Below are 20,523 nucleotides of genomic sequence, written 5' to 3' on the forward strand. Positions count from 1 at the left end.
GTCATAACAATAGTAAAACAAAGGGCTTAGGTGAAACAGGATGAAAGTTTTGTTATTTTTTCTGCTATAAAATATTTGGGTGAGCTATGGTGTCTTGGGGTATCTATGTGGTAATTAATTGCAGTAATCAACAGTCAAGGGTAAAGTCCAGAAACACTATTTAGTAGTTAAAACTAAGAAAGCAGCCCGGGTTTGATGTTAGAAACTTCTGTCTTCAAGTGTGTTTGAAAACTTCTGTTTAGTCTCATTGTAGGTTTGCAGAGTAGGTGAGCAGCCTGAGCTAGATACAAGCTGTTTGTGCGCTGCAGGATGGTCAGCAGGTCTCGCTTGGGAAGTGATTGCCAAGGCTTCCAGTCATCTAGGAAACACTCGGCCCACGCCGATAGAGATCGGTGTGAGGACCTGCTGTTTGATGGCAGGAAGAAGCAACTCTCTCTTGAGTTGTTGGGGTTCTTAGTCACCGTCAGGAAGAGGGTGGTTTCTGTGCAATATCAGATCTGGGCTGTCCACTGCCAGCGTGAGGTGACTCAGGCAGTGCCTTTACACTAACCACTTGCAAAAGGTGTGTGTTTAGTCACCGTCAGGGTGGGCCTGTTCTTAAATGCTTGTCAGGCAGAATCCCTGAGCATTCCCATGGGAGTAGAAGTGTGGGGCAGTCCATGGCTGGCTCCAGCTAAAGGCTGGACTGGGTGAAGCCAAGGGCTCTCTGAATTCCAGTTTAGGAAGTTGGAAGGCCATTCTCAGACATGGAGAGAGAGGCACTTCCACTCCTTGTTTTGTAAAAATGAGAAAGAACAACCTATTCTGTACTGTTTGCACCTTCCCTTACAAAGAAGGATTCTTCTGCTTTTCAGGTTTTTCTGCCCAATTCGTTGCTCTCCATCAATAATTCTGTATGTTTTAGAAGCTTTTGTAAGGGGAAAAAAATCTGGCCTGTGATGAATCTTGGCTAATAGTTTGTTTATTTTTAAAAGATGCTGCTTCAGTGTGCCACTCCAGGCCTACAGCATTTAGGGATTGAATTAGATCTTTTATCCTTTTGCTCAGACATTTCTACCAGTTTTACATTTAATTAAGAGCTGTTACTCCATGGAGCTGTCCATACTTAATACAGAACAAATTAAAATTTTCATACAAAGACATCTTTTCTTTCAAAAAGATCCAGCTCTGTCTTGACCTCAGCTTATTCACAGTAAAGCTGCTGATACTAAAAATGCCTGATTTTAGACAAGGTGTAATGAGCAGGTGGAGGGGTTTTGTTGGTGTGCGGGTTTTTTTCTTTGTTGTTGGGTTTTTTTTGCCAAGGTTTCTCTTTGAACAGTTCCTTCCTCCCCTGACTGAGGTGGTGTGGGTGTGTGTGACAGAGGTGACTGTTCCCGACAGGCGATGGGGAGGACTGGTTGGGCTGGCTCCACAGACTGGTGGATGTCCTAGCCCTCTCTGCTGGAGAACAGGAGTGCACGTGGACAGTAGTCACCTACTCCCTGCTCTTCCTAAACCTGGCACAGCTCGATAATTAAAGTTGGGTCCTTTTAGGCTTTTTTGTTTTGCTTGGGTGGGGTTTTTTTTTGTGTGTTTTTTTCTGTTTATTTTCATTCTTTTTGGTTTGTTTTGTCTTTTGTTAAAGGGTATATATGAAGGAAATTGCCCTAAAAACACTTTGCATTATGTTAAGTGAGGAATACTGAGGAGGGTGCTTGGAACACACACTTTTCCATGCAGCGAGATACTGTAGATCAGTTGGTTGGTAACTTACTGTGGAGCAGCTGTAATTTGCTAAGAGCAGAAATGGCTGCTCTGCCCTGAAGCTGCTGGGGTGTATCTAGCACTGAGATGTGGCTCTGAGCAGTGCAGGGTTAGAGCGATGGAGAGGGCTGTGTGTCGCTGAGTGGTGGGGATACAGGGGGAGAACTTCGGGGTTACTTCATATTTCAGGGGAACAAACGCCTTCCTAACTAGATGACATGTCAGGGATCGCCTTATAAATATAGTTGCTGTTATTTTTAGGCAAGTGCTGTAGCTGCATCTGCCTGGACCCTGTGACAAATTTCACAAAATATTGGAGTATGATTTTTCCTGGAGTCATTGCAGTGATGCTGGATTTACAAGGCATTCACTGCTTAGTGGTAGTTCATAATATAAACCCCACCTTCTGGTTTTAATACTGTGATTTTTACCATGGTAGTACTATAAGCAGATTTTAGAAGTTTGTGTATCTGTGTTTGGCTGTTCAGTGCTTCGAGCAGTGCTTCTGTGGCTAAAGACGTGCCTTGTTTTGTTCTTCTCCCCAATGTTTATCGCTACTGAGCGCGTTGCTATGTTCATAATGAAGTGCAGAGATTCAGCCATTATAAGCCTCTGGTTTTCAGTACTTAAATTTACAGCAGCATTGCCCTCTAGAGGGCACTTCTTCTGAGCATTTCAATAGATTATTTTTTTTTCAAATATTAACTACTTTTCCATTAATTTGTATATGATACTCCTACTGTGTAGTGAAGAAGATGCATCTATGGCAAAGCAGTTGTGTCTCTACCTGTCAGGAAGCAAGGTGTGGGACAAGAGTAAGTGCAGCTCCTGCCCTCTGGAAGGGTGCAGCCTCTGCTGGCAGTTTTCAACAGAATTGTTTCTCAAATAGCTATTGGGGAAGAGGTCACAGTATATAAAATGACGTCTTGCCCGTTTAGCTGCTCCTGTCCTAAACAGCTTGCGGGGTGGTGGTGTGGAGTGTTAGAGGTGGGAAATCCACCAGCAGAGTGAAATACAAGGAACTTGCAGCTTAAGCCTATTCTGAAGCAGACAGCTGAGCCCAAGTAGGTTTGGAAACAAGCTCCTGATCCCTGGGATGGATAAGCAGACATTAATGATACGAGCTAAGTATTTTCTTTACTTTTTTTCATGTAAGAAAGGCTGTTGTTTAAAGCAGACTCCTGACCAACATGATTATCCAGCTTTTATAGTGAGTCTTGTGCAGCTCTGTGTCTGGTGGAGGGACAGCAGGGGAGAGGCAGTGGGAGCACAGGTAGGAAGTTTACAAACCCACCAGTGTTTCCCAGTTTCTGTGTATTGTCACGTTCAGTTTTTCTCGCTGCTAAAAGCTGGTTGGTCAAACTTGCTTAACGGCTTGAGTGAATGAGGTGTTATATACAGACTCTCCTCAGGTATGCAAGAAATGCTAACTTCAGCACTTTTCATAGTGGTGTTCCTTACCTAAGAGCACCTGCAGTGCAGAAACCAAAAGGCAGTGCTGCTGAAATGGTTCTGGTGGTGTCGCCTTGACTGGGATTGAAACTGTCCAGTGGAAGTAGATTGTGCACTGAGAATACTGAAGTTCGTGGTGCATAAGAAGATGTTAAATAATGTGTGGGGGGAGAAACAGTAATTTGTGCAAGGCCCTGATTTGAGCAGTATCTGGAATAGGTCAAATTTCACCTTTACTCTGAATGAACTTGGGTTGTCAGATGTGCACTGATGGAGCCATGGTCTGAAAGCAGCTGAAGCATTAGCTGATCTCTGGTGCGTGTGGAAAATTAACTGAATCAACTTTGCTGGGTTTGGTTGATGGAAGATAAATCCTCTGTCCTTATGCTAGACTTCTTAGAGGGGTAGTTTTTTTGGCAGGAGTAGTGAGTGCAAACAGTTCATGGTAGGCCTAAGGGCTTTTCATCACAAGAAAAGATGGTGCAGCTGCCTCCAAACTAGAACTGAGCTGTGACTGAGCTCTCCTTCTGCTCCCTTCTTGAAGGACTGATGGTGGGAAGATGGGGAATGAAGACAGTGTCCAAGTCTCTCCAGACTGCTCAACCCAGGCTGGAGATAGGCCATAAGGGCATAATCCTCACTAGCAAAATAAAATTACCTTTACAACTTTGTCAAATTGTTCTGCCCAAAGGGGTGTTGCAATCTGAGCACAGAAATCTTCCCCTCAGTTCAGGGTGACCGAATGCTTATTTAAAGGAAATTAATGGTATCTCTTTCTCCACTTTCTAGATGGATTGAATCTTCTGTGTTGAATGCCTCCGGATTTCCTAGTGGATTTCACATCTGGAAAAATATCTTGGATTTAAGCCACTCAGTGGCAGACTGAATTGTGGATCCAGGGCTCCTTAGACTTCAGACCTCGAGGAGACAGCCACTGCTGAATCACGTTAACCTGACATCGCAGCCACCATGGTGCTGTCACAAAGGCAACGAGATGAACTGTAAGGAATGGTTATTTTTAAATTTGTGTTGTGTTTTCATTGAACTTTAAATATTAACTTTTGTTTCCAAATAGATTTTACAGGGTGGCTGTGTTCACATGCTGACCAAGTACCATGTATTACGGTTTAGATCTCTATACTCTTATTTTTGATACAACTGCTGGTATTTGATAATAGAATTGTGAAATGGTGAAAATACAATTTCAAAGTTATGGCACAAAAAAGGAATTATTAAATTTGATATAATTTATTATCCTCTATTTTGTTTTGACTTCAGTCACAAAGTTATGAAAGGGTTCAAGTAAGCAGCAAGCGCATTGCAAGATATGCTCCAAACTGATTTGTGAATTCTACTTCTGTCTTGAGTAAACTCTAACAATTTTTTGCTGTTTTACTCCCAAATGTAGATAAGAATGTGCTACATTGTGATTACAATCTTTGACTTCCTATATTGTATTTAAAATGGAGAGTTTATTTAAAGGAGAAAAAAAAAAGCAAACCCCAAACAAAATAATAAAACCCTCTCCTTGATTCAATTTAAGATACGGAATCCTTTCCAGAGTCTAAGGAATAGGCTGGCAAGTCCTGTGCCTTAGTTTGCTTTCTCCTCTGTCATAAATGGTGATAGTGAGTGGTGGGCGGCAGTCGGGGTGGCAATGTCTCCTGTGATACTTGGTTTCACAAACTGACATAGCGCTTGTGGTTTGGTTTTAGTTTTGGTTTTTTATTCATTTTGAAAGTATTGCCCAAGTGTAATTCACTGTTACGCGTCTCTCTTGTCCATGGTAAGTGCTCTCTATTATTTTTTTTCTTAATACAGCTTCTTCACTTTTCCAGTAATGATTTGACCCCCTTTACATTAAGTATAGTATGTGTTTTTACTGTTCTCTTTCGTATACTTCAACAGTTGTTCTATTTCCTAAAGTAAAGTAGAAGAAATCTGCAAATTATGATTTTTACAACTGTTCATTAGATGTGGAGGAGTTTTTGTATACTTCAACTGTTGTTCTATTTCCTAAAGTAGAAGAAATCTGCAAATTATGCTTTTTACAACTGTTCATTAGATGTGGAGGAGTTCTGGGGTTTAAACATGTTCAGGATTACAAATTTTTTAGCAATTCTCTGAAGTTTTTTTCTGGAAACACTGTTAAGGAGTACGTGTTAATGGTGAGGTGGAAGTAACGAAGTGAACTGTTGAAGAGTACGTGTGTTAATGGTGAGGTGGAAGTAACGAAGTGAAGAGTGTGTCCTGCTGTTGACATCTCAAAGCAAAATCTGTTTCCCAAATGTATTTGTGAAACTTGCTTGGGCTTCTAACAAATCAAATAATCCTCGGTGTTGTCTTGCATTGGAGACTTAGATGTTGATTGTGCTTTTTTAAAAGTCTGAACCAATTCTTCTATTGAGACTTGTGTCTGAAGACACTGTTCTTTCTTTTTTAGAAATCGAGCGATAGCAGATTACCTTCGTTCTAATGGCTATGAAGAGGCATATTCGGTTTTTAAAAAGGAAGCTGAGTTAGATGTGGTGAGTTCAAGCAAGATTCTTCATCTATGTTTTAAGTAAAGAGTCTATAATTGTATGGCACTTGCATCCATTCTGAACATGTGTATCTATTACATCAATTATCACCTGTCAGCTCATGCAGCTTCAGAACTGGAGGTAGGATTTTCCCCCGTGAGAGTGACCGAGCGCTGGAATAGTTCCCTGGGGGTGGTGGAGGCTCTGTCCCCGGGGGTCCCCCAGACCTCGCTGGGGCTGGTCCTGGGCAGGCTCCTCCAGCTGGCCTTGCTTTGGGCAGAGGGTTTGGATGTCCTGATCTCAAGAGGCCCTTTCTGACCTGAACTATTCTGTGATTAATATTCAGAAGAATGTGTCTAATTAGAACACAACTAATTTCTATTTCCTGCTGTTGTGTCCATCCCCCCTCTCCTCCCTGTAACTCGTTTCCTTGACTGCGCTTACTCTTATCTTGGAATTCTGCATAAAAGCATAAACTTCTGCGATACAAAACTAGAAACCTGAAGACTGGTCTCTTGTAACCAGGTTTGAAATAGTCTAAGACTGTACAGCTTTGGAGGCTGACTTCTTGTGGTAATGTTTAAGATACAGGACAAAACAGGGTTGCTTTTGTCCTCTGCTTTATCACACAGAGCCAGTGGTGGGTCTGTTTTGCGATTGGAATCGGGTCAGTAGTTAAATCATTGCCTGAAACCACACACCAGCTGGTTACCCCTGAGCTTTGGGGCAGTCTAAATGGTTAATAGAAGTGATCAGCTCTGGGGAACAGGCTGGGTTTGTTAGACTCTATAGATGCTATTGACTTAGATGAGTCATTTCTTGCAACTGAATTCTATTAATTTGCCTTTGTAATAGATGATTCTTGGTATCATTTTTAAACTTTCCACCTATTAGCATAGGAGATGTGTGTTACATCTGAGTGTCGGTTTCTCTGGAGATACCTGGATTGAGTAGTAAACTCCTATGCGCTGACTTTTGAGAAGTCCTTGCCTTTTCTCTATTATAAGTCTTGAATTGTTCTTTTTCCAGAATGCTTGGCTGAAATTTGACTTAGTTTCTCCAATCTGCTTCCTGTTTCTAATAAATAAGTAGAAATGTCAAATTGCAATACCATACTTAATATTGAAAATCCTAATACCATTGCCTTATCTGCCTTATCTATCAACCTAATTAAGTCTTCTCTTCCCAGAGGTTAAGAAGGCGATCTAAATAGGCTGGGTGGTCCTGAGGGAAAGAGAAAATGCAGTTGCTAAAAGTTTCACATGACTTCCTTGCAAGAAAATCCAAATTGTTTGGGTCTATACTAACATGACAAAAAAAAGGTTAAAGGCAGAAATTTATTTCAGTAAACTGAAACGATTTAAGTGTAGTTTTACAAAGAAGGATTTCATTTTTCGTATTGATTATTCTGCAGATAACTCCAGTTTTCACAAACGCCCCTGCAGTAGCAGGTTAACATCTGCTCTCTGACCGAGGTGCCCAGTCCTCAGGGGTTTCATGGAGCAAGCCTGGCCATTGTTGTTTTCTCCACGCCTTTGTTGTTTTCCAGCTAATTTAGAATTATTCTAGTACCAGATAGTCATTTTGTACATGGAGAGAAAGTGTGCAGCATTAAATTACTCTTCTGTGCCTCTGATGTGTTTCCCTGTGTAGCTTCCGTTCTTCTTTCTTGTGTTTCTGGGGCGGGGGGAAGAGTAATAGTCTGGCTTTTACAGTACCATCAGCTGTGCAGTGTTGCTCCTCAGCTATTCCTTAGGGCCCAAAGGAGAAATATGGAGTGGAAGAAGATTATTCTTCATTAAAGTTTCATTAGAGGTGCAAAGTCAGTGTTGATTCCTGCAGGAGCTGGAGTGATGTGCAGTAGGGCGGCTGCATGCTCTGCTTTCGGCTTCACTTACCGAGTACAGGTGTGGGACAGTGTGCTTAACACCTGTCTCTGAGAAGGTAGCACAAAGTAATGCAATTTTATGGTGATAATTTGAGGTTAACTCTAATCAAGGATTTATAAAAAAAACCACAAAAAATCCAAAAAAACCCCAAACCAACAAAACCCAAAAATTAGTTAGTTTGGGCTAACTGGTTGTCAGGCAAGGTGGAGTATCTGTAATCCTACCTTCAAACAGTGTGATTCTCCGTGAGTGTTGTGCTGAGGAGTCACAGCTCTAGCACAGCCTTTGTTGGGAGGGGTGAGTTCATTAGTTTCCATCTAGTGGATGGATATGAGCGAGGAGGCTATCTTTGAGAATGTGTTCTGCTTTTCTGTCTATGTAAATTGTAGCCATGAAAATTTGACGTGTGGTTGTTCTGTGTAACTAGTAAAACTGATGATGGTCTTCTGCTTGAACTTCTCTTCCTGTGGTCAAGAGATCTTTATTAAAATGAGCTGTTTGTGTTGTCTCTGAAGAAACACTTCTACAGGCTTTAGAATGAGAATTTATTTATTTAAATGCTTTTCATCCTCAGAATGAAGAGTTAGATAAGAAGTATGCTGGACTTCTGGAAAAAAAATGGACATCTGTTATCAGATTACAAAAGAAGGTAAGTAGAGATCTGATGGATTGATGTGTATAAAATGTTATGACTGATAGCGAACATTCGTCACTGGCAAGGATGTTACGTACTTTCCTTGTCAGACAAATGCAGGGTTTAGAAAGTGATGCCTCAAAGATGAATTTTGTGGACTTAAGTAGGGAAAACAGCAAACTCCATGTTGTAGGGAATGTTTTGTCTATCTCTGCTGGCAGAGACATCCTCTAAAAATTTCCTTATAAAAAATGCTTGACTGCAGTCCATAGATTGCATGTGCAGTTTCTGAAGCTGGAGAGGAAAGAGGTACCTTCAGGCAGTTTGTGAGTGGAAAGATTGAATAGTCGTCTCCTGAAGCCTTGATGGGGTTAGGAGGAAGGTAGAAACGTGCGGCTGGTTGTTGTTGGCCATTACATTAAAGAGAAGAAACCATTAACTCCAGTGCATTAGAGCAAGTGATTCTACTGCAAGTGGACAGTACAAAACTCGGTTTAGTAATGCTTCAGTGGATCTAGAGTGTATTAAAAGCTTAAAAAAAAAATATCTGTGTGCTAACAACAGACCTATCTCTTGTGAAGGTTAATGTATGTAGGGTTTATTGTTGGGTGACACGGGTGCCATCTTGGGGATACAGAGAATTAGTGCAGTAGTCACATTCTTTTTCGTTGACAGAACCTCCTTTGATAGTTTGTCAAAATAGTAGCTCAAACATATTTAATGATTAGATTGTTAAAGAATAAATTATAATTTTAGAAATACCAACACTATTGAATGTTGCTAATCAGTTTGGACCCAGGTCATGCTTGCTTTACTGTGAATCCTGGTATTTGGGTTATTAATGAGTGAAGGTGAATTAGAACTTGGTATAAAACTAGAAATGAATGTCTCCTTAAAATTCTTAAACTTAGGTAATGGAATTGGAGTCGAAGCTGAATGAAGCTAAGGAAGAATTTACATCAGGTGGACCTCTTGGTCAGAAACGAGACCCCAAGGAGTGGATTCCTCGTCCTCCAGAGAAGTATGCCTTGAGTGGACACAGGAGTCCTGTCACTCGAGTAATTTTCCATCCAGTTTTCAGTGTTATGGTCTCTGCTTCAGAGGATGCCACAATAAAGGTATGTGTTTGCTACAGAAGATGAAAATAATGAAGTCAGAGGATGTGTAATATGTAACATTAGTATTTCAGGCCAGATGTCTGTTGTACTGATGGAAGATCATTTGTTTCAGATTCTGCTTTAGCTCCAATAGGGACAGTTCTTTCAAGTAGGGTGTCCTGTGTAATCTACACATTTTAGCTTATGCTGGTCCAGTTAATATCTTCAAGAGTATTTTGCTGTCCTTTGGCTTGAAGAAGAGATAATTGAGCTAATGTGGATTTAGAGACTGGAGAAATAGATGAAGGCTCACTGGGGGAAGGTGCATTTTGAGTGCTCTGAGGAGCAGTGGCACAGTGTACAGAGTGCTGTGATGAGAAGCAGGAGGACAGTTGCCTCAGGTCATCTGAAGTGATTGTTTTTAAAGTGGAGTTGAAGTGGTTACACAGCTGTAATCCTAACTGAAAATGAGTTCTCCTTATTTAGAGTAAATGGAACACACAAGTCTCATGAAGTCCCCCTGACTTTGAGTAACTTTCAGTGGTCTTTGTAGCCTTTATTGCAGGGTACAGTGGCAGGAAGAGATTTGCTGCAATAGGCAAGTAGTTTCTCATTTTAGCATCCAATAAAAACATGATTGGGCATTTTCTTGTTGTTTGAATGTCACAATTAAAGGGAATTATCCCAATAAAGGATGCTTCTCATTGTTCTCTTCTATGCTGCTTTGAAAACTATTTGGAAAAGTGCTGTTTTGAAAAGCATTGAGTAGTGTATTAAGTGATGTGCTTAAAAACACAACATGATCTAATAGTGGCTGCTTGTTGGAGAAGATTAAAATAAAAGGTAGCAACCAGATCTAGTTCATGAAAAGCTTTAATCTGTTCCTGCAGCAGAGTTGAACGTGGAGGCTGGGTGTGTTTTTCTCCAGGCAGACAGGGCCAGCTGAAAGCGGGGCAGCTCGGGGTCTATTGGGATGATGAATTTTTTGTTGTTGTTGTGTTTTTTGAAGTTTGGTTTGCTTAGGATATAATTTTAAATGAAATGTCTAATTTTGTGCTTGAGAGCGACAAATCTGTAGGAGCTTGTTTTGTTTCAAAGGGTTTTGTTTGTGGTTAGATGATGGAAGACTGACTTAATTAGGAGGTGAGAATGGGGACTTCATGCTATCTTGCAGTTACTAACTGCAAATGTTTATTTAATCTCTGACAAATTGTGTAATCTGCTAGTGTGTGCCTATCAACCTCTTCAGAGTGGTTTGGATTATCATCCCTACACCGGTGCATTCGCAGTGTGGCTCCTGAGGACACAGTATTTGCTGTTGGGCTCTGGAGCCACAGCAAAGCTCGGGAGAGGGCGAGGGGGCTGTTAAAGGTGATGCTTTCCCCACCAGCTGGAGATGGGCTGTATTGCTCCTCAGGAACAAGCCTAGAAAGGGTGGAGGAAAACCATCTGTACAAAGTGGATTTATTATGTCCGATGTCTTCTAAATGGATCTTCTTTGTTTTTAAGGGTATTGGGTGTTAAGACTTTTAGATACAAATGGAATTTATTTTTCTGCTGTCTTTAATGGTTTAAGCTAGCTGAAGAACACTTTTCAAGATGCATGAATCCAGTTAATTTTTAAGTTACAAAATCATATAAAAATAATGCTTATTTTTCTATGCTGTTAGGCTTTTTAGGGCTGGCTCTCTTTGTCTCTTGCTCAATTAATTATTGAGTAAGGTGCCAGACTGGCCTGCAGAGTGCAAATGTGAGGCTGGAGAGTACAAAGTAATAGGTTGCTGTTAACGGATTTTCTGTTCACTTGTCAGGTGTGGGATTATGAGACAGGAGACTTTGAACGAACCCTTAAGGGACATACAGACTCTGTGCAAGATATTTCCTTTGACCACACTGGCAAACTATTGGCCTCCTGTTCTGCTGATATGACCATTAAGCTATGGGATTTCCAGGGCTTTGAGTGCATCAGAACTATGCATGGTAAGGTATAAAAGGGATTGATTTAGTCGGTAAAGTGAAGAGATTTTTAATATTTTTTTTCCATTCAGGAAAACTGCTGATGTGGAAAGGGGTTATAAACCAGAGTATTGTCCAAGAGAAAGAGGGGGCACGTTTTGATGCCTTGAGTGCTTTGTAAATGAAGTATGTGTTTGGTGTCTATGGGATGAAATAGCATCTCAAATCTGCTATGCTTGATGCTGTGGGAAGCAGCCCATAATGTTAATGAAATGGCAGTTATAGGGCTTTAGCGCTAAAAATTAAATGCTTAGTAGGCAGTAAAACTGTGGCTTCAAATCAGGAAAGGGCTACTGTCTTCCTTGCTCTGTTTCCCTGACGAGCTGCTTCAGGAGGGAAGCAATTAGTGCAGACACTGCCCGGGCGGCTGCGCTCAGCGCGGCCCGTCTCAGTCAATGGGCCCTTTGCTTCAGACTCAAAAGCCATAGGAAAAAATGGGAAAGTCAGACAACCACAACTATAAGATTGACTGCAACTTTTATTTTATAGTCTTGATGTAAAAGCATTTTTATACTGCTGCTTGCTTTTAATATTTTCCTGTAGAAGTGGGGTGTAGGAATAGAGAATGTTTGAGACTTAAGAAAATAAAACAGGCACACGCATATACCAAGGAAAACAGAAAGCTGTTGCCTCTTGTGCATATGGTTCTCTAAACAGCACAGAACACTTGGAGAGGAAGAGCAGGTGTTGCAGCGGGCTGATGGCAAGAAAATAAAGTAGTGCTGCTGGGGGTGTTGGGTCTTTAGAGATTTCTGTATGAACACACATGTAGCTTGTGTATATTTATGAACTGGATGTTGTAACACAAGTGGGTGAATGAGCTGCACGCTTTGCCAATTACATCCTTTCAACTCAGTTTGAAGTAAAAAGAAAATAATTGAGAACTTATATATTCTAAACTGCTGATCTCAGAAGATTCATTTCTAGTCCCAACAATTTTAGAAGGGACAGTTTTGGAGTTTAAAGACAGATGAGTGCATGGATTATATACAAAATATTATAGTCAAGCTTGTACACTGGACTTGTCAAAAAGCCCCTACCCAGCAGGTTGTTCTGGATAATACAAACATTTCAAACCAGTTAATTCTAATGTTTGCCATTGGGAAGTTTAAGTTCTAATTTTTGTAATACTGGAAATTAATAGCCTTTACAGTGTGTGTTATCTCCCTTTTCTGTGTTATGGCCCATTACTTGTGGGGTGAGTAAAGTCAAGAGCTGAAACAATGTACAGGAGGTCAGGAGGAGTTTGTGTTAAGGAAATGATGTGGATGCTCTTTCCTGACTCAGCATTGATTGTCTCAGCTGCAGGACTCACTGTTGTGTGTATGCAGCTGGTTCTTGAACCAATGCAGTGCAGTGTTTTATTAGAACCCAGTATCAGATGTGTGAAGTGTTAGGGTTCTGCAGTGAGGTTTGGATGCCTCTCTGTGAGGACCTTTACATGTAAAGATTATTCCATAAAACGTGCACTACTGCTGTAGCTACTGGTCTAAGATAAAAGAATAGCTGTTCCTGTGTGCTCTGTAAAAACTGCTCCAGTACCGATTAATAAAGATTTGATTTCGTTTCTAGGTCATGATCATAATGTTTCTTCAGTAGCCATCATGCCCAATGGAGATCATATAGTTTCTGCCTCAAGGGATAAAACTATCAAAATGTGGGAAGTCCAGACAGGGTAAGTGTGGTTCTGGTGAAACATCTCCCCTCTACACAACAGGCACAAACCACTGGCTGTGGGAAATGGGCCACACAGATCTGCAGTGTCAGCAAAAGTCGTTTGAATTGAGGTGTGATATTGTACCTTTTAGACAACTCACCTAAGGACTCTGCCTTAAACCATTAAGCACAGAGTTTTGGTACTGCCCAATTAAAACCTACCTGGCTTTATCTTTCTGGGAGCAATGAGGGTGGAACACCCTAACTCAGGACCAGGGAGGGATACAAATTCTGTGGGTACCACAAGTTTAAAGGGAACACGAGAGGAGGGAGGAGAAATCCATTCCCTTTCTTGACGTAGATCCAAGTGTCTCTTGATTATTTTTTTTGTCGTCTTGTTTCATTCTTCAGTTGTCTCTTTAATCCACCCATTTGCTAGAAGTAGTAGGTGCAGGCTGTCTGAATGACTGTGAATCTCTACTTGTTCTTAAAATACTTATTTAATGAGAGCTGTTCTGTCAACTTTGTTTTTTCCCCCAAGCTTCCTGCTTTGTCTCTTAACAAGGATTTGCCAGTTCTCGGCTGTCACTTCTCCCTCCTGTCAGCTTCCTTTCCATGAGCTGTTTGATGGCCTTGTCCGTCAGCCCCTGGGGTGGACACGTGCATGCTGAAGTATTTTATCTTCACTTCTAAGGGCTGGTCAAGCGTCCTTAAAGGCATGTGCAGTGGTTTTATTGCAATGTTAACTGAGTCATGCTTTATTTCTGTTTTTGTGAATAGTTACTGTGTGAAGACTTTCACGGGACACAGAGAATATATTTTATCTTCTAAGAGCTGGTCAAGCGTCCTTAAAGGCATGTGCAGTGGTTTTATTGCAATGTTAACTGAGTCATGCTTTATTTCTGTTTTTGTGAATAGTTACTGTGTGAAGACTTTCACGGGACACAGAGAATGGGTGCGCATGGTGCGACCCAACCAGGATGGTACCCTCATTGCCAGCTGTTCTAACGACCAGACAGTGCGTGTTTGGGTGGTAGCAACGAAGGAATGCAAAGCTGAGCTCCGGGAACACGAGCACGTGGTAGAGTGCATTTCCTGGGCTCCCGAGAGCTCCTACTCCACCATATCAGAAGCTACGGGATCAGAGGTAATGCTTCCAGTGCTCAGAGATAAGTCAGATTTTTGACTGTGCACTATGTAGAACTTACTGTATAGTATGTAGAACAGCTGAGCTTTGTTCTCACAGTGCTTGGCAGGTGCAGCAGGTGTATAAGTGTGTTTTGCAGAATTAATCCCCATCTTGTCGTCTTGGGTTCTATGCTGTTGTGGTTTTAACAGTAAGAGTTTTAACCTTTGTGCTAATGAAAGTGAACTTTGGAGAGATGCTCTCTTTCTGAGGTTGAGAGTGCAACCACTTCCCTGTATTTCAGGAAAGAACTGTGGACTTTACGCTTGTCATAAAGGGAAGATTGTAGGGATGCTCAGCAGCTGAAAGGTGTTGGGGGAAGCAGTGAGTTAGGAAAGCAGAACTGAAGCTGCCCTGGGTGTGTTGTGCTGGAGAAGCTTTGCCTGCCATGTCCTAGTGATACCAGCAAGTGTTTCTAACCGAAATAAAGCCCTGTTTCTGTGGTCACAGGTACATCTTCTCTGGTTCAGTTACTAAGTCTTCAAGAAAGGCTTACTAAAGGTCTGCGAAAGTTTCCTTTGAAGGATGACAAAGTGGAGACGAAATCAACAAGAAATTAACTCCAATTTCTAGTTAAAAAAAGCCCAAGCATTTCTGCCTTGGCAGCTTCTGCAGCAAGGATGCACACACCCAAGGGGAAAAGTAGTGACACTGGAGACACAGGGACTTGTCTAGTGATAGATTTTATAGATTATTTCAGTCAAACTTACGTCCTTAAAAGATCCTTATAATCTTTTAATTAAAAGTGATTAAATTCCAGATGTTCACTTCCTCTAGCAGAGGTGATTAATCAGCTGAAGTGGCGTCTCCCTGCCCTCTGCTGGTCTCACACCCCTGTACAGCCCGTCCCAGGGCGCAGCTGGGAGCCAGCAGCAGGTTCAGGTTAACTTCTCAGCTGAAACATCTCCAGTTCCAACAACTAAGTCTTTCTTTCATACTTTGCATGACTACAAATAGAAATAAGTTCAGAGTAGGAACTTTCCAAAAATTCTTAAACTTTTTTTGTCACTTTTTATGGAGAATGAGAACAGGAAGGTATGTCTGAGCTTCTTACTCTTTTGCCCTGAGGTGTCTGACTCTAATAGCAGACACAGCTCAAGTAAAAGAGGATGCCTTGCAGTAGGCAAGTGCAGGTTCAAAATATTTGGCTTGCTGCATCAGCAGGACATACAACAATTTGTTTTAACAGATTGTTTAATTCCTTTCATAGTTTTTTTATTTCTTCCAGTATTAGTAACGTGCCTGTGACTCTCAGCTGCGGCATTGTGTTTATTAGCTGTAAGCTGTGGGGAGATCTAAATGTGCTGCTGAGAAATAGCACTCAGAAAGGATCTGCTTCCACTCTCCCTTGCCCCCATCCCTGCCCCATATATGCCATAACTAAAAACCTAATTTTCTGTAGACTAAGAAGAGCGGCAAACCTGGGCCTTTTCTGCTGTCTGGATCCAGAGACAAGACTATTAAGATGTGGGACATTAGCACTGGCATGTGCCTTATGACACTTGTAAGTTCACTGATGTTTTTCTGGTGGTCATAGCAGTGTATGTCAAACCAGCTTTAACAGAATGAATTATCCTACATATTTATATTTTCAAGAGAAGCCAGTTATTTCAATAAGACAAGCACTGGAAATGTATCATTTTAATGGCTTCTGTATTTCAGGTCATGCTGTTGCTAAGAAATACTGACAGTATTAAAATCCATAGTGTAAATGCAGGAGTTACTGTGGTGTAGTTTTTGTGACAAGTAGCAGAAATGCTAATAATCAGCTGAATTTTGTCTTCTGGAAAACATCAAGTTCTGCTGTGCTTGGGCTGGTGGTGCTGGGGCGGGAGCAGGATCGGTGCAGATCACATGAGGACTCCTCTTTGTTTGCCTCCAAGGAATGGAACCCGGGTTGTTGGTAGAGCTGATAGAGGTGTAATAATAGAAACTGAAGATAAACTTTGAGTTCTAATCATTTTTAGAAAGTTAAATGCTATCCTTGTGGGAAGAGGGCAAGGAGTCACTCCGTTTGCCATAGCATAAATTATAGAATGCTGAGCCTCAAACCATGCATCTGCTCACTGCTCTCTCCCTGTGCACAAGGTGGGCCATGATAACTGGGTACGTGGCGTTCTGTTCCACTCTGGGGGAAAATTTATTTTGAGCTGTGCCGATGACAAGACTCTACGTGTCTGGGACTTCAAGAACAAGCGATGCATGAAAACCCTCAATGCGCACGAACACTTTGTTACCTCTTTGGGTACGTATTTATTGTTCTGTGGAGCTTTCTGCAAAGTACACAGCCAGGGATACAGATAGTTTTTTTTCTCCATCTTCACCAGCTGCAGTTGAGCACCAAGCTAGGCATGCATGTCTGGATTCCAGTGAAGTTTAGTGCTCTGAGTATTTTAATCAAGTAAGGACAGATAGGAATTTTGAGTGTGCTGGAGTTTTCCATGTCTGTTGCCAGTGTTGCACGTTGGATAAAGACGTTAACTGCCAGAGTGGTCTGGATCCTTTCACCGTGAGTGGGGAGCCATTTGGGGAGTGCTGTATTGCAAATGCTTGCCCAGAAAAAGTAAAAAGCAAAACAGCCAGGAAAAAAATATACTTTGAATTCCTGGGCTTTCCTAGTTGGTCTTACTGGGAGTTGGTGGACCTTAGTTCCCCCTTGCTCTGGCAAAACCAAAGCCAACCAAACCCTCCCTGGTCAGCAGAGCTGCTTTGCTCTGGCACCGTCTCTGCTGTTCCTATCCCTGAGCTGCTCTGCAGGTCAGAGCTGGGGAAGTGAAGTCAGCAGCGACCCAGGAATCAGCTACTGAGGTTTCCTTATCAAACTTGCAGGTCTAGTAAAAAATGCAGGGTTTCTGACTTCACTCTTAAGTTGCTGGAGACAGCTGATGAGAAGGGGGCCAAGAGAAGTTGTGAGCTGAAGATGATTAAACCGTTACTGTGGGTTGGCAAACCTTGGAATTGGCTGTGTCAGTTCACAGGTTGCTTTGCTGGGCCCTTCCTACTCAGCGAGGCTTTGTGATTCCCCTTGGCTAAACTTCTCAGAACTGTCTACTGATCCCCAGTCCAAAATTGATTTGTGTATATGAAATATTTTGCGGTCTCCTGAGAAACAGCGCACTTCACATTTTTTAGGTACTAGCTCACAGCCTATACTGTCTACAGCAAAAAGAAAGTCAAGTTTCTTGACTTCTGATTCTTCACATCTCCTACATAAATACATGAAGTTCTGTGTCCTGGTAGTACTCAGGTTGGATCAGTTTGAGATGTGTTGGACTCCTCTCTGTTATAACTTTATCTGGATATCTTTGCCATGAAAGCTCCTTTATAACTGAACTGAAAGGAGATTCTCATGCGTTACAAAATTATAGCCTGAGAGGATTTGCCTTCAGAACTACAGAGATAATGAGCTTTGAAATTTAGTCTTTGTGCTGCTATGACTTTTTTGAAAAAGTAACGGCATTCAGTGAGAGTGGAAAATACCCAAGTTGTAGATTCATTCTTAACATAAACTTTTCTTTCCTCGCAGATTTCCACAAGACGGCACCGTATGTGGTTACTGGAAGTGTAGATCAAACAGTAAAAGTGTGGGAGTGCCGTTGATTGAATTCACATTTGACCCCTTTTTCCTCTGGATGCACTCAGATACCATGGTTACCCATTGAGCTCTGTTTAAATAAATATTGTCCTTTCATGTAAATTATTCTGGATGTAGATTGAGCTTATTAAATGTTACACACAAAGTATTCATGCATGGTGAATCCAAATTGTATACTGTAAATTTACATACGTTGTCTAGAAGTACCATAGGTTTAAGAACATGGGCTGGCATTGGTCACATCAGACCTAAGAAGGCAGAAGTTGGATAATTGAAATAGGGCACTTAACTGAATAGTTGACAGTGTCGTTCTATGTCGGATAATTATACCTGTTTTTCTTTCTGCTGTCTGTTGGTGCCTGAATTGGTGACCTCATTTGGGAAAAGTTTTGTAGGGCTCTTTCAGAAATGTGTATCTATGTAACATCACTTAAGTGTGCTTAATAAATCTTCTCTAAATACTAGATAATAAGGCTGCAATTCAGAATCTTCTGAACCTTATGTGTAATTAATGGAAATTAATTAAACTCTGGAATATTTGTCATGAAACATTTGCCAAATCAACAGAATACACTTTGTTTTGGCCTCCTATCACGCAAGGGTTGGTATATTTATATAACTAACTGTAAACCTGAAGTAAGACAACAAATCTTAGTAGCAGCTGATGTGATAAATGTATTTATTTTTTATTTGGTCATTCAATGGTTAAGCTGTGCTGTTAAACTAAGTTTAAATGGATTTTTTTGTTTGGTTTTTTTATTTTATGCTAGACGAACTTCCAGGAGGAGTTGTCCATCCCACTAGAATTTAGTGATCTAATTTCCACTAGAGCTTAATCTCCCAAATGACTGCCATGGTACAAATTGCTGTTTGCTTTCGGTGTTTGTTAGAGATGTGCAATTCCTGTTACACAACAGAAGCAGAGTCCACTTCCCTCGTACGCGCTCGCAGGAGGTCGGGTATACAAAGGTTTCTCCCTTTATTTAGTGCCTCCTTGGAAACCCTTTGGAAAATGAGGTTTTACTTCCCTTGACAAGACAATGTGGCTTGAATAGGAACGTGCTGTGGTTTGCAGATTGAGAAACAGCTTGGGATGCAGTATTTAACTGCTTTAAAGAAAAAGCACTAAATACCTTGAGAATCAGATTGTGATGGCAGATCCAAATTGATACAGGCTTCTAAAAGAAAAACAAAACACCATCAACAAAACAAAGTCCATCTGTGGGAATGATGCTATCAGTGAACATGTAAAACCAAGACCAAATCCTATCAGCAAAGCTTAGCCCAACTCGGTTATTAGTATTTATGTTGTTTGGTGTATACAATTTTTAATTTGCCTATCCCTAAAGTTACCTATTTTGATCTGAAGTCAATGAAAATACTATATAAATTAATATTTTAATCAGCATTTTTGTGACAAATTCCATTGTAGATAACTAAGAATTACAATACTTATCGAACTAACCAGGTCTTTTTAAAAATTCACTTTAAAATTTACAGTGTAATGAAGTACTGGTCTGATGTTTTAACAGGTGAATTTGTGCTTTATTTTATTCATTTTGTTCAATACATGGCTTTTAAAACTGTCCCTTTTAAAGCTGAGAGTCCGAGCCCCCCCACCCAGGGCTGGCTGGAGGGGGCAGAGGCTGAGCGGGGAGGGGGGCAGTGACAGTCCCCCGAGAAGGTCCCTGCTGGGGACAGGGTGTCCATGGGGTCCCTCTGGGACGGGGTGGGGGGAGTTTGGGGAGCCAGGTTCAGATTCAGGCTCATCTCTTAAATCCAGTGGTTTCTGTCATTTTCAGTGTGTGTTCCTGCAGTTAAGCATGCACAAATAAAGTATTTTTTGTTTGTTAGCTGCTTGGACTGGAAAAATTTGCTGCTCTTTGTCCTGTTTGAGAATTCCAGATACACCAGTAGCGCTTCTCCAGCTCCCTCCTCTGCGCCTGCACACTCACAGCTGCCCGTGCCTGTAGGACCTAGAAGCTCTAGTGAAGTGTGGAGTTTGCCACGCTCGTGTCCGTAACGAGCAATTAAAGGTACCTATTCCATGGAAGTTGTCTATGGCATTTTTTCCCCGTGGGCAGGGCCGGACCCTGAGCTGAGCCTGAGCAGTGTCCGTGGCTGCGGGGGACCCCCTGCCCCTGCAGCCCCCTGCCCCTGCAGCCCCCTCCGGGAGCGCTGGGTGAGCTCAGGGACCGGCCCCAGGGACTGAGGTGAGAGCCCTGTTCAGATGGAACAGCCACAGGCCCAGGGCAGGGGCTGGTGAGGGCCCTGGCACCGCGCTGTGCCGCGCTCCGTCACCAAATCCCGTGCCTTGCCTGGGCCGGGAAGCGCAGTCACGAGGTTACCGCTTTGGATTATAAAATACATTTATTGGAGGGTGTAAGAGGTTCACTGCTGCTTTGGCATTCTCCTCCCCGAAATTGGCATCGCTTAAAAAAATAACTCTATATAGACCCTGTTACCAAATAGACAATAGAGACCTTTTGGCTTGAAACCAGACAGACATTCCAGTGCCACACTGGCCTCGCGTGCCCAGGAAAAGTGCAACCGTTGTGGTGGCTGAGACAGAATCTGGAAGTTGATGTTCTATAGCATCTTGCACTTTAGAAGAGATAAAAAAAGACAAAACAAAACCGTCCTGCTTTTGTGTATGGTGTGACCAATGATGTGCCCGGGGCACTAATTAAAAAGTAAAAAAACAAACTCTAGTTGGTAGGGAGCGGTGGG

General features: G+C 41.8%; 1 protein-coding gene across 1 annotated transcript; it reads left to right on the top strand.

Annotated features, from left to right (window-relative positions):
* The first annotated feature begins 3,966 nt into the window (after positions 1-3,966).
* Positions 3,967-19,665, top strand: PAFAH1B1 (platelet activating factor acetylhydrolase 1b regulatory subunit 1). Its single transcript, XM_014960770.1, has 10 exons — positions 3,967-4,199; positions 5,642-5,726; positions 8,184-8,258; positions 9,155-9,361; positions 11,152-11,320; positions 12,929-13,031; positions 13,931-14,159; positions 15,601-15,702; positions 16,287-16,443; positions 17,725-19,665. The coding sequence occupies exons 1-10, from the start codon at positions 4,168-4,170 to the stop codon at positions 17,796-17,798; spliced, it is 1,233 nt and encodes a 410-aa protein (XP_014816256.1). The 5' UTR covers positions 3,967-4,167; the 3' UTR covers positions 17,799-19,665.
* Positions 19,666-20,523: the final 858 nt, after the last annotated feature.

Source organism: Calidris pugnax, unplaced genomic scaffold, assembly GCF_001431845.1.
Source record: "Calidris pugnax isolate Ruff unplaced genomic scaffold, ASM143184v1 scaffold45, whole genome shotgun sequence".
Lineage (NCBI taxonomy): Eukaryota > Metazoa > Chordata > Aves > Charadriiformes > Scolopacidae > Calidris > Calidris pugnax.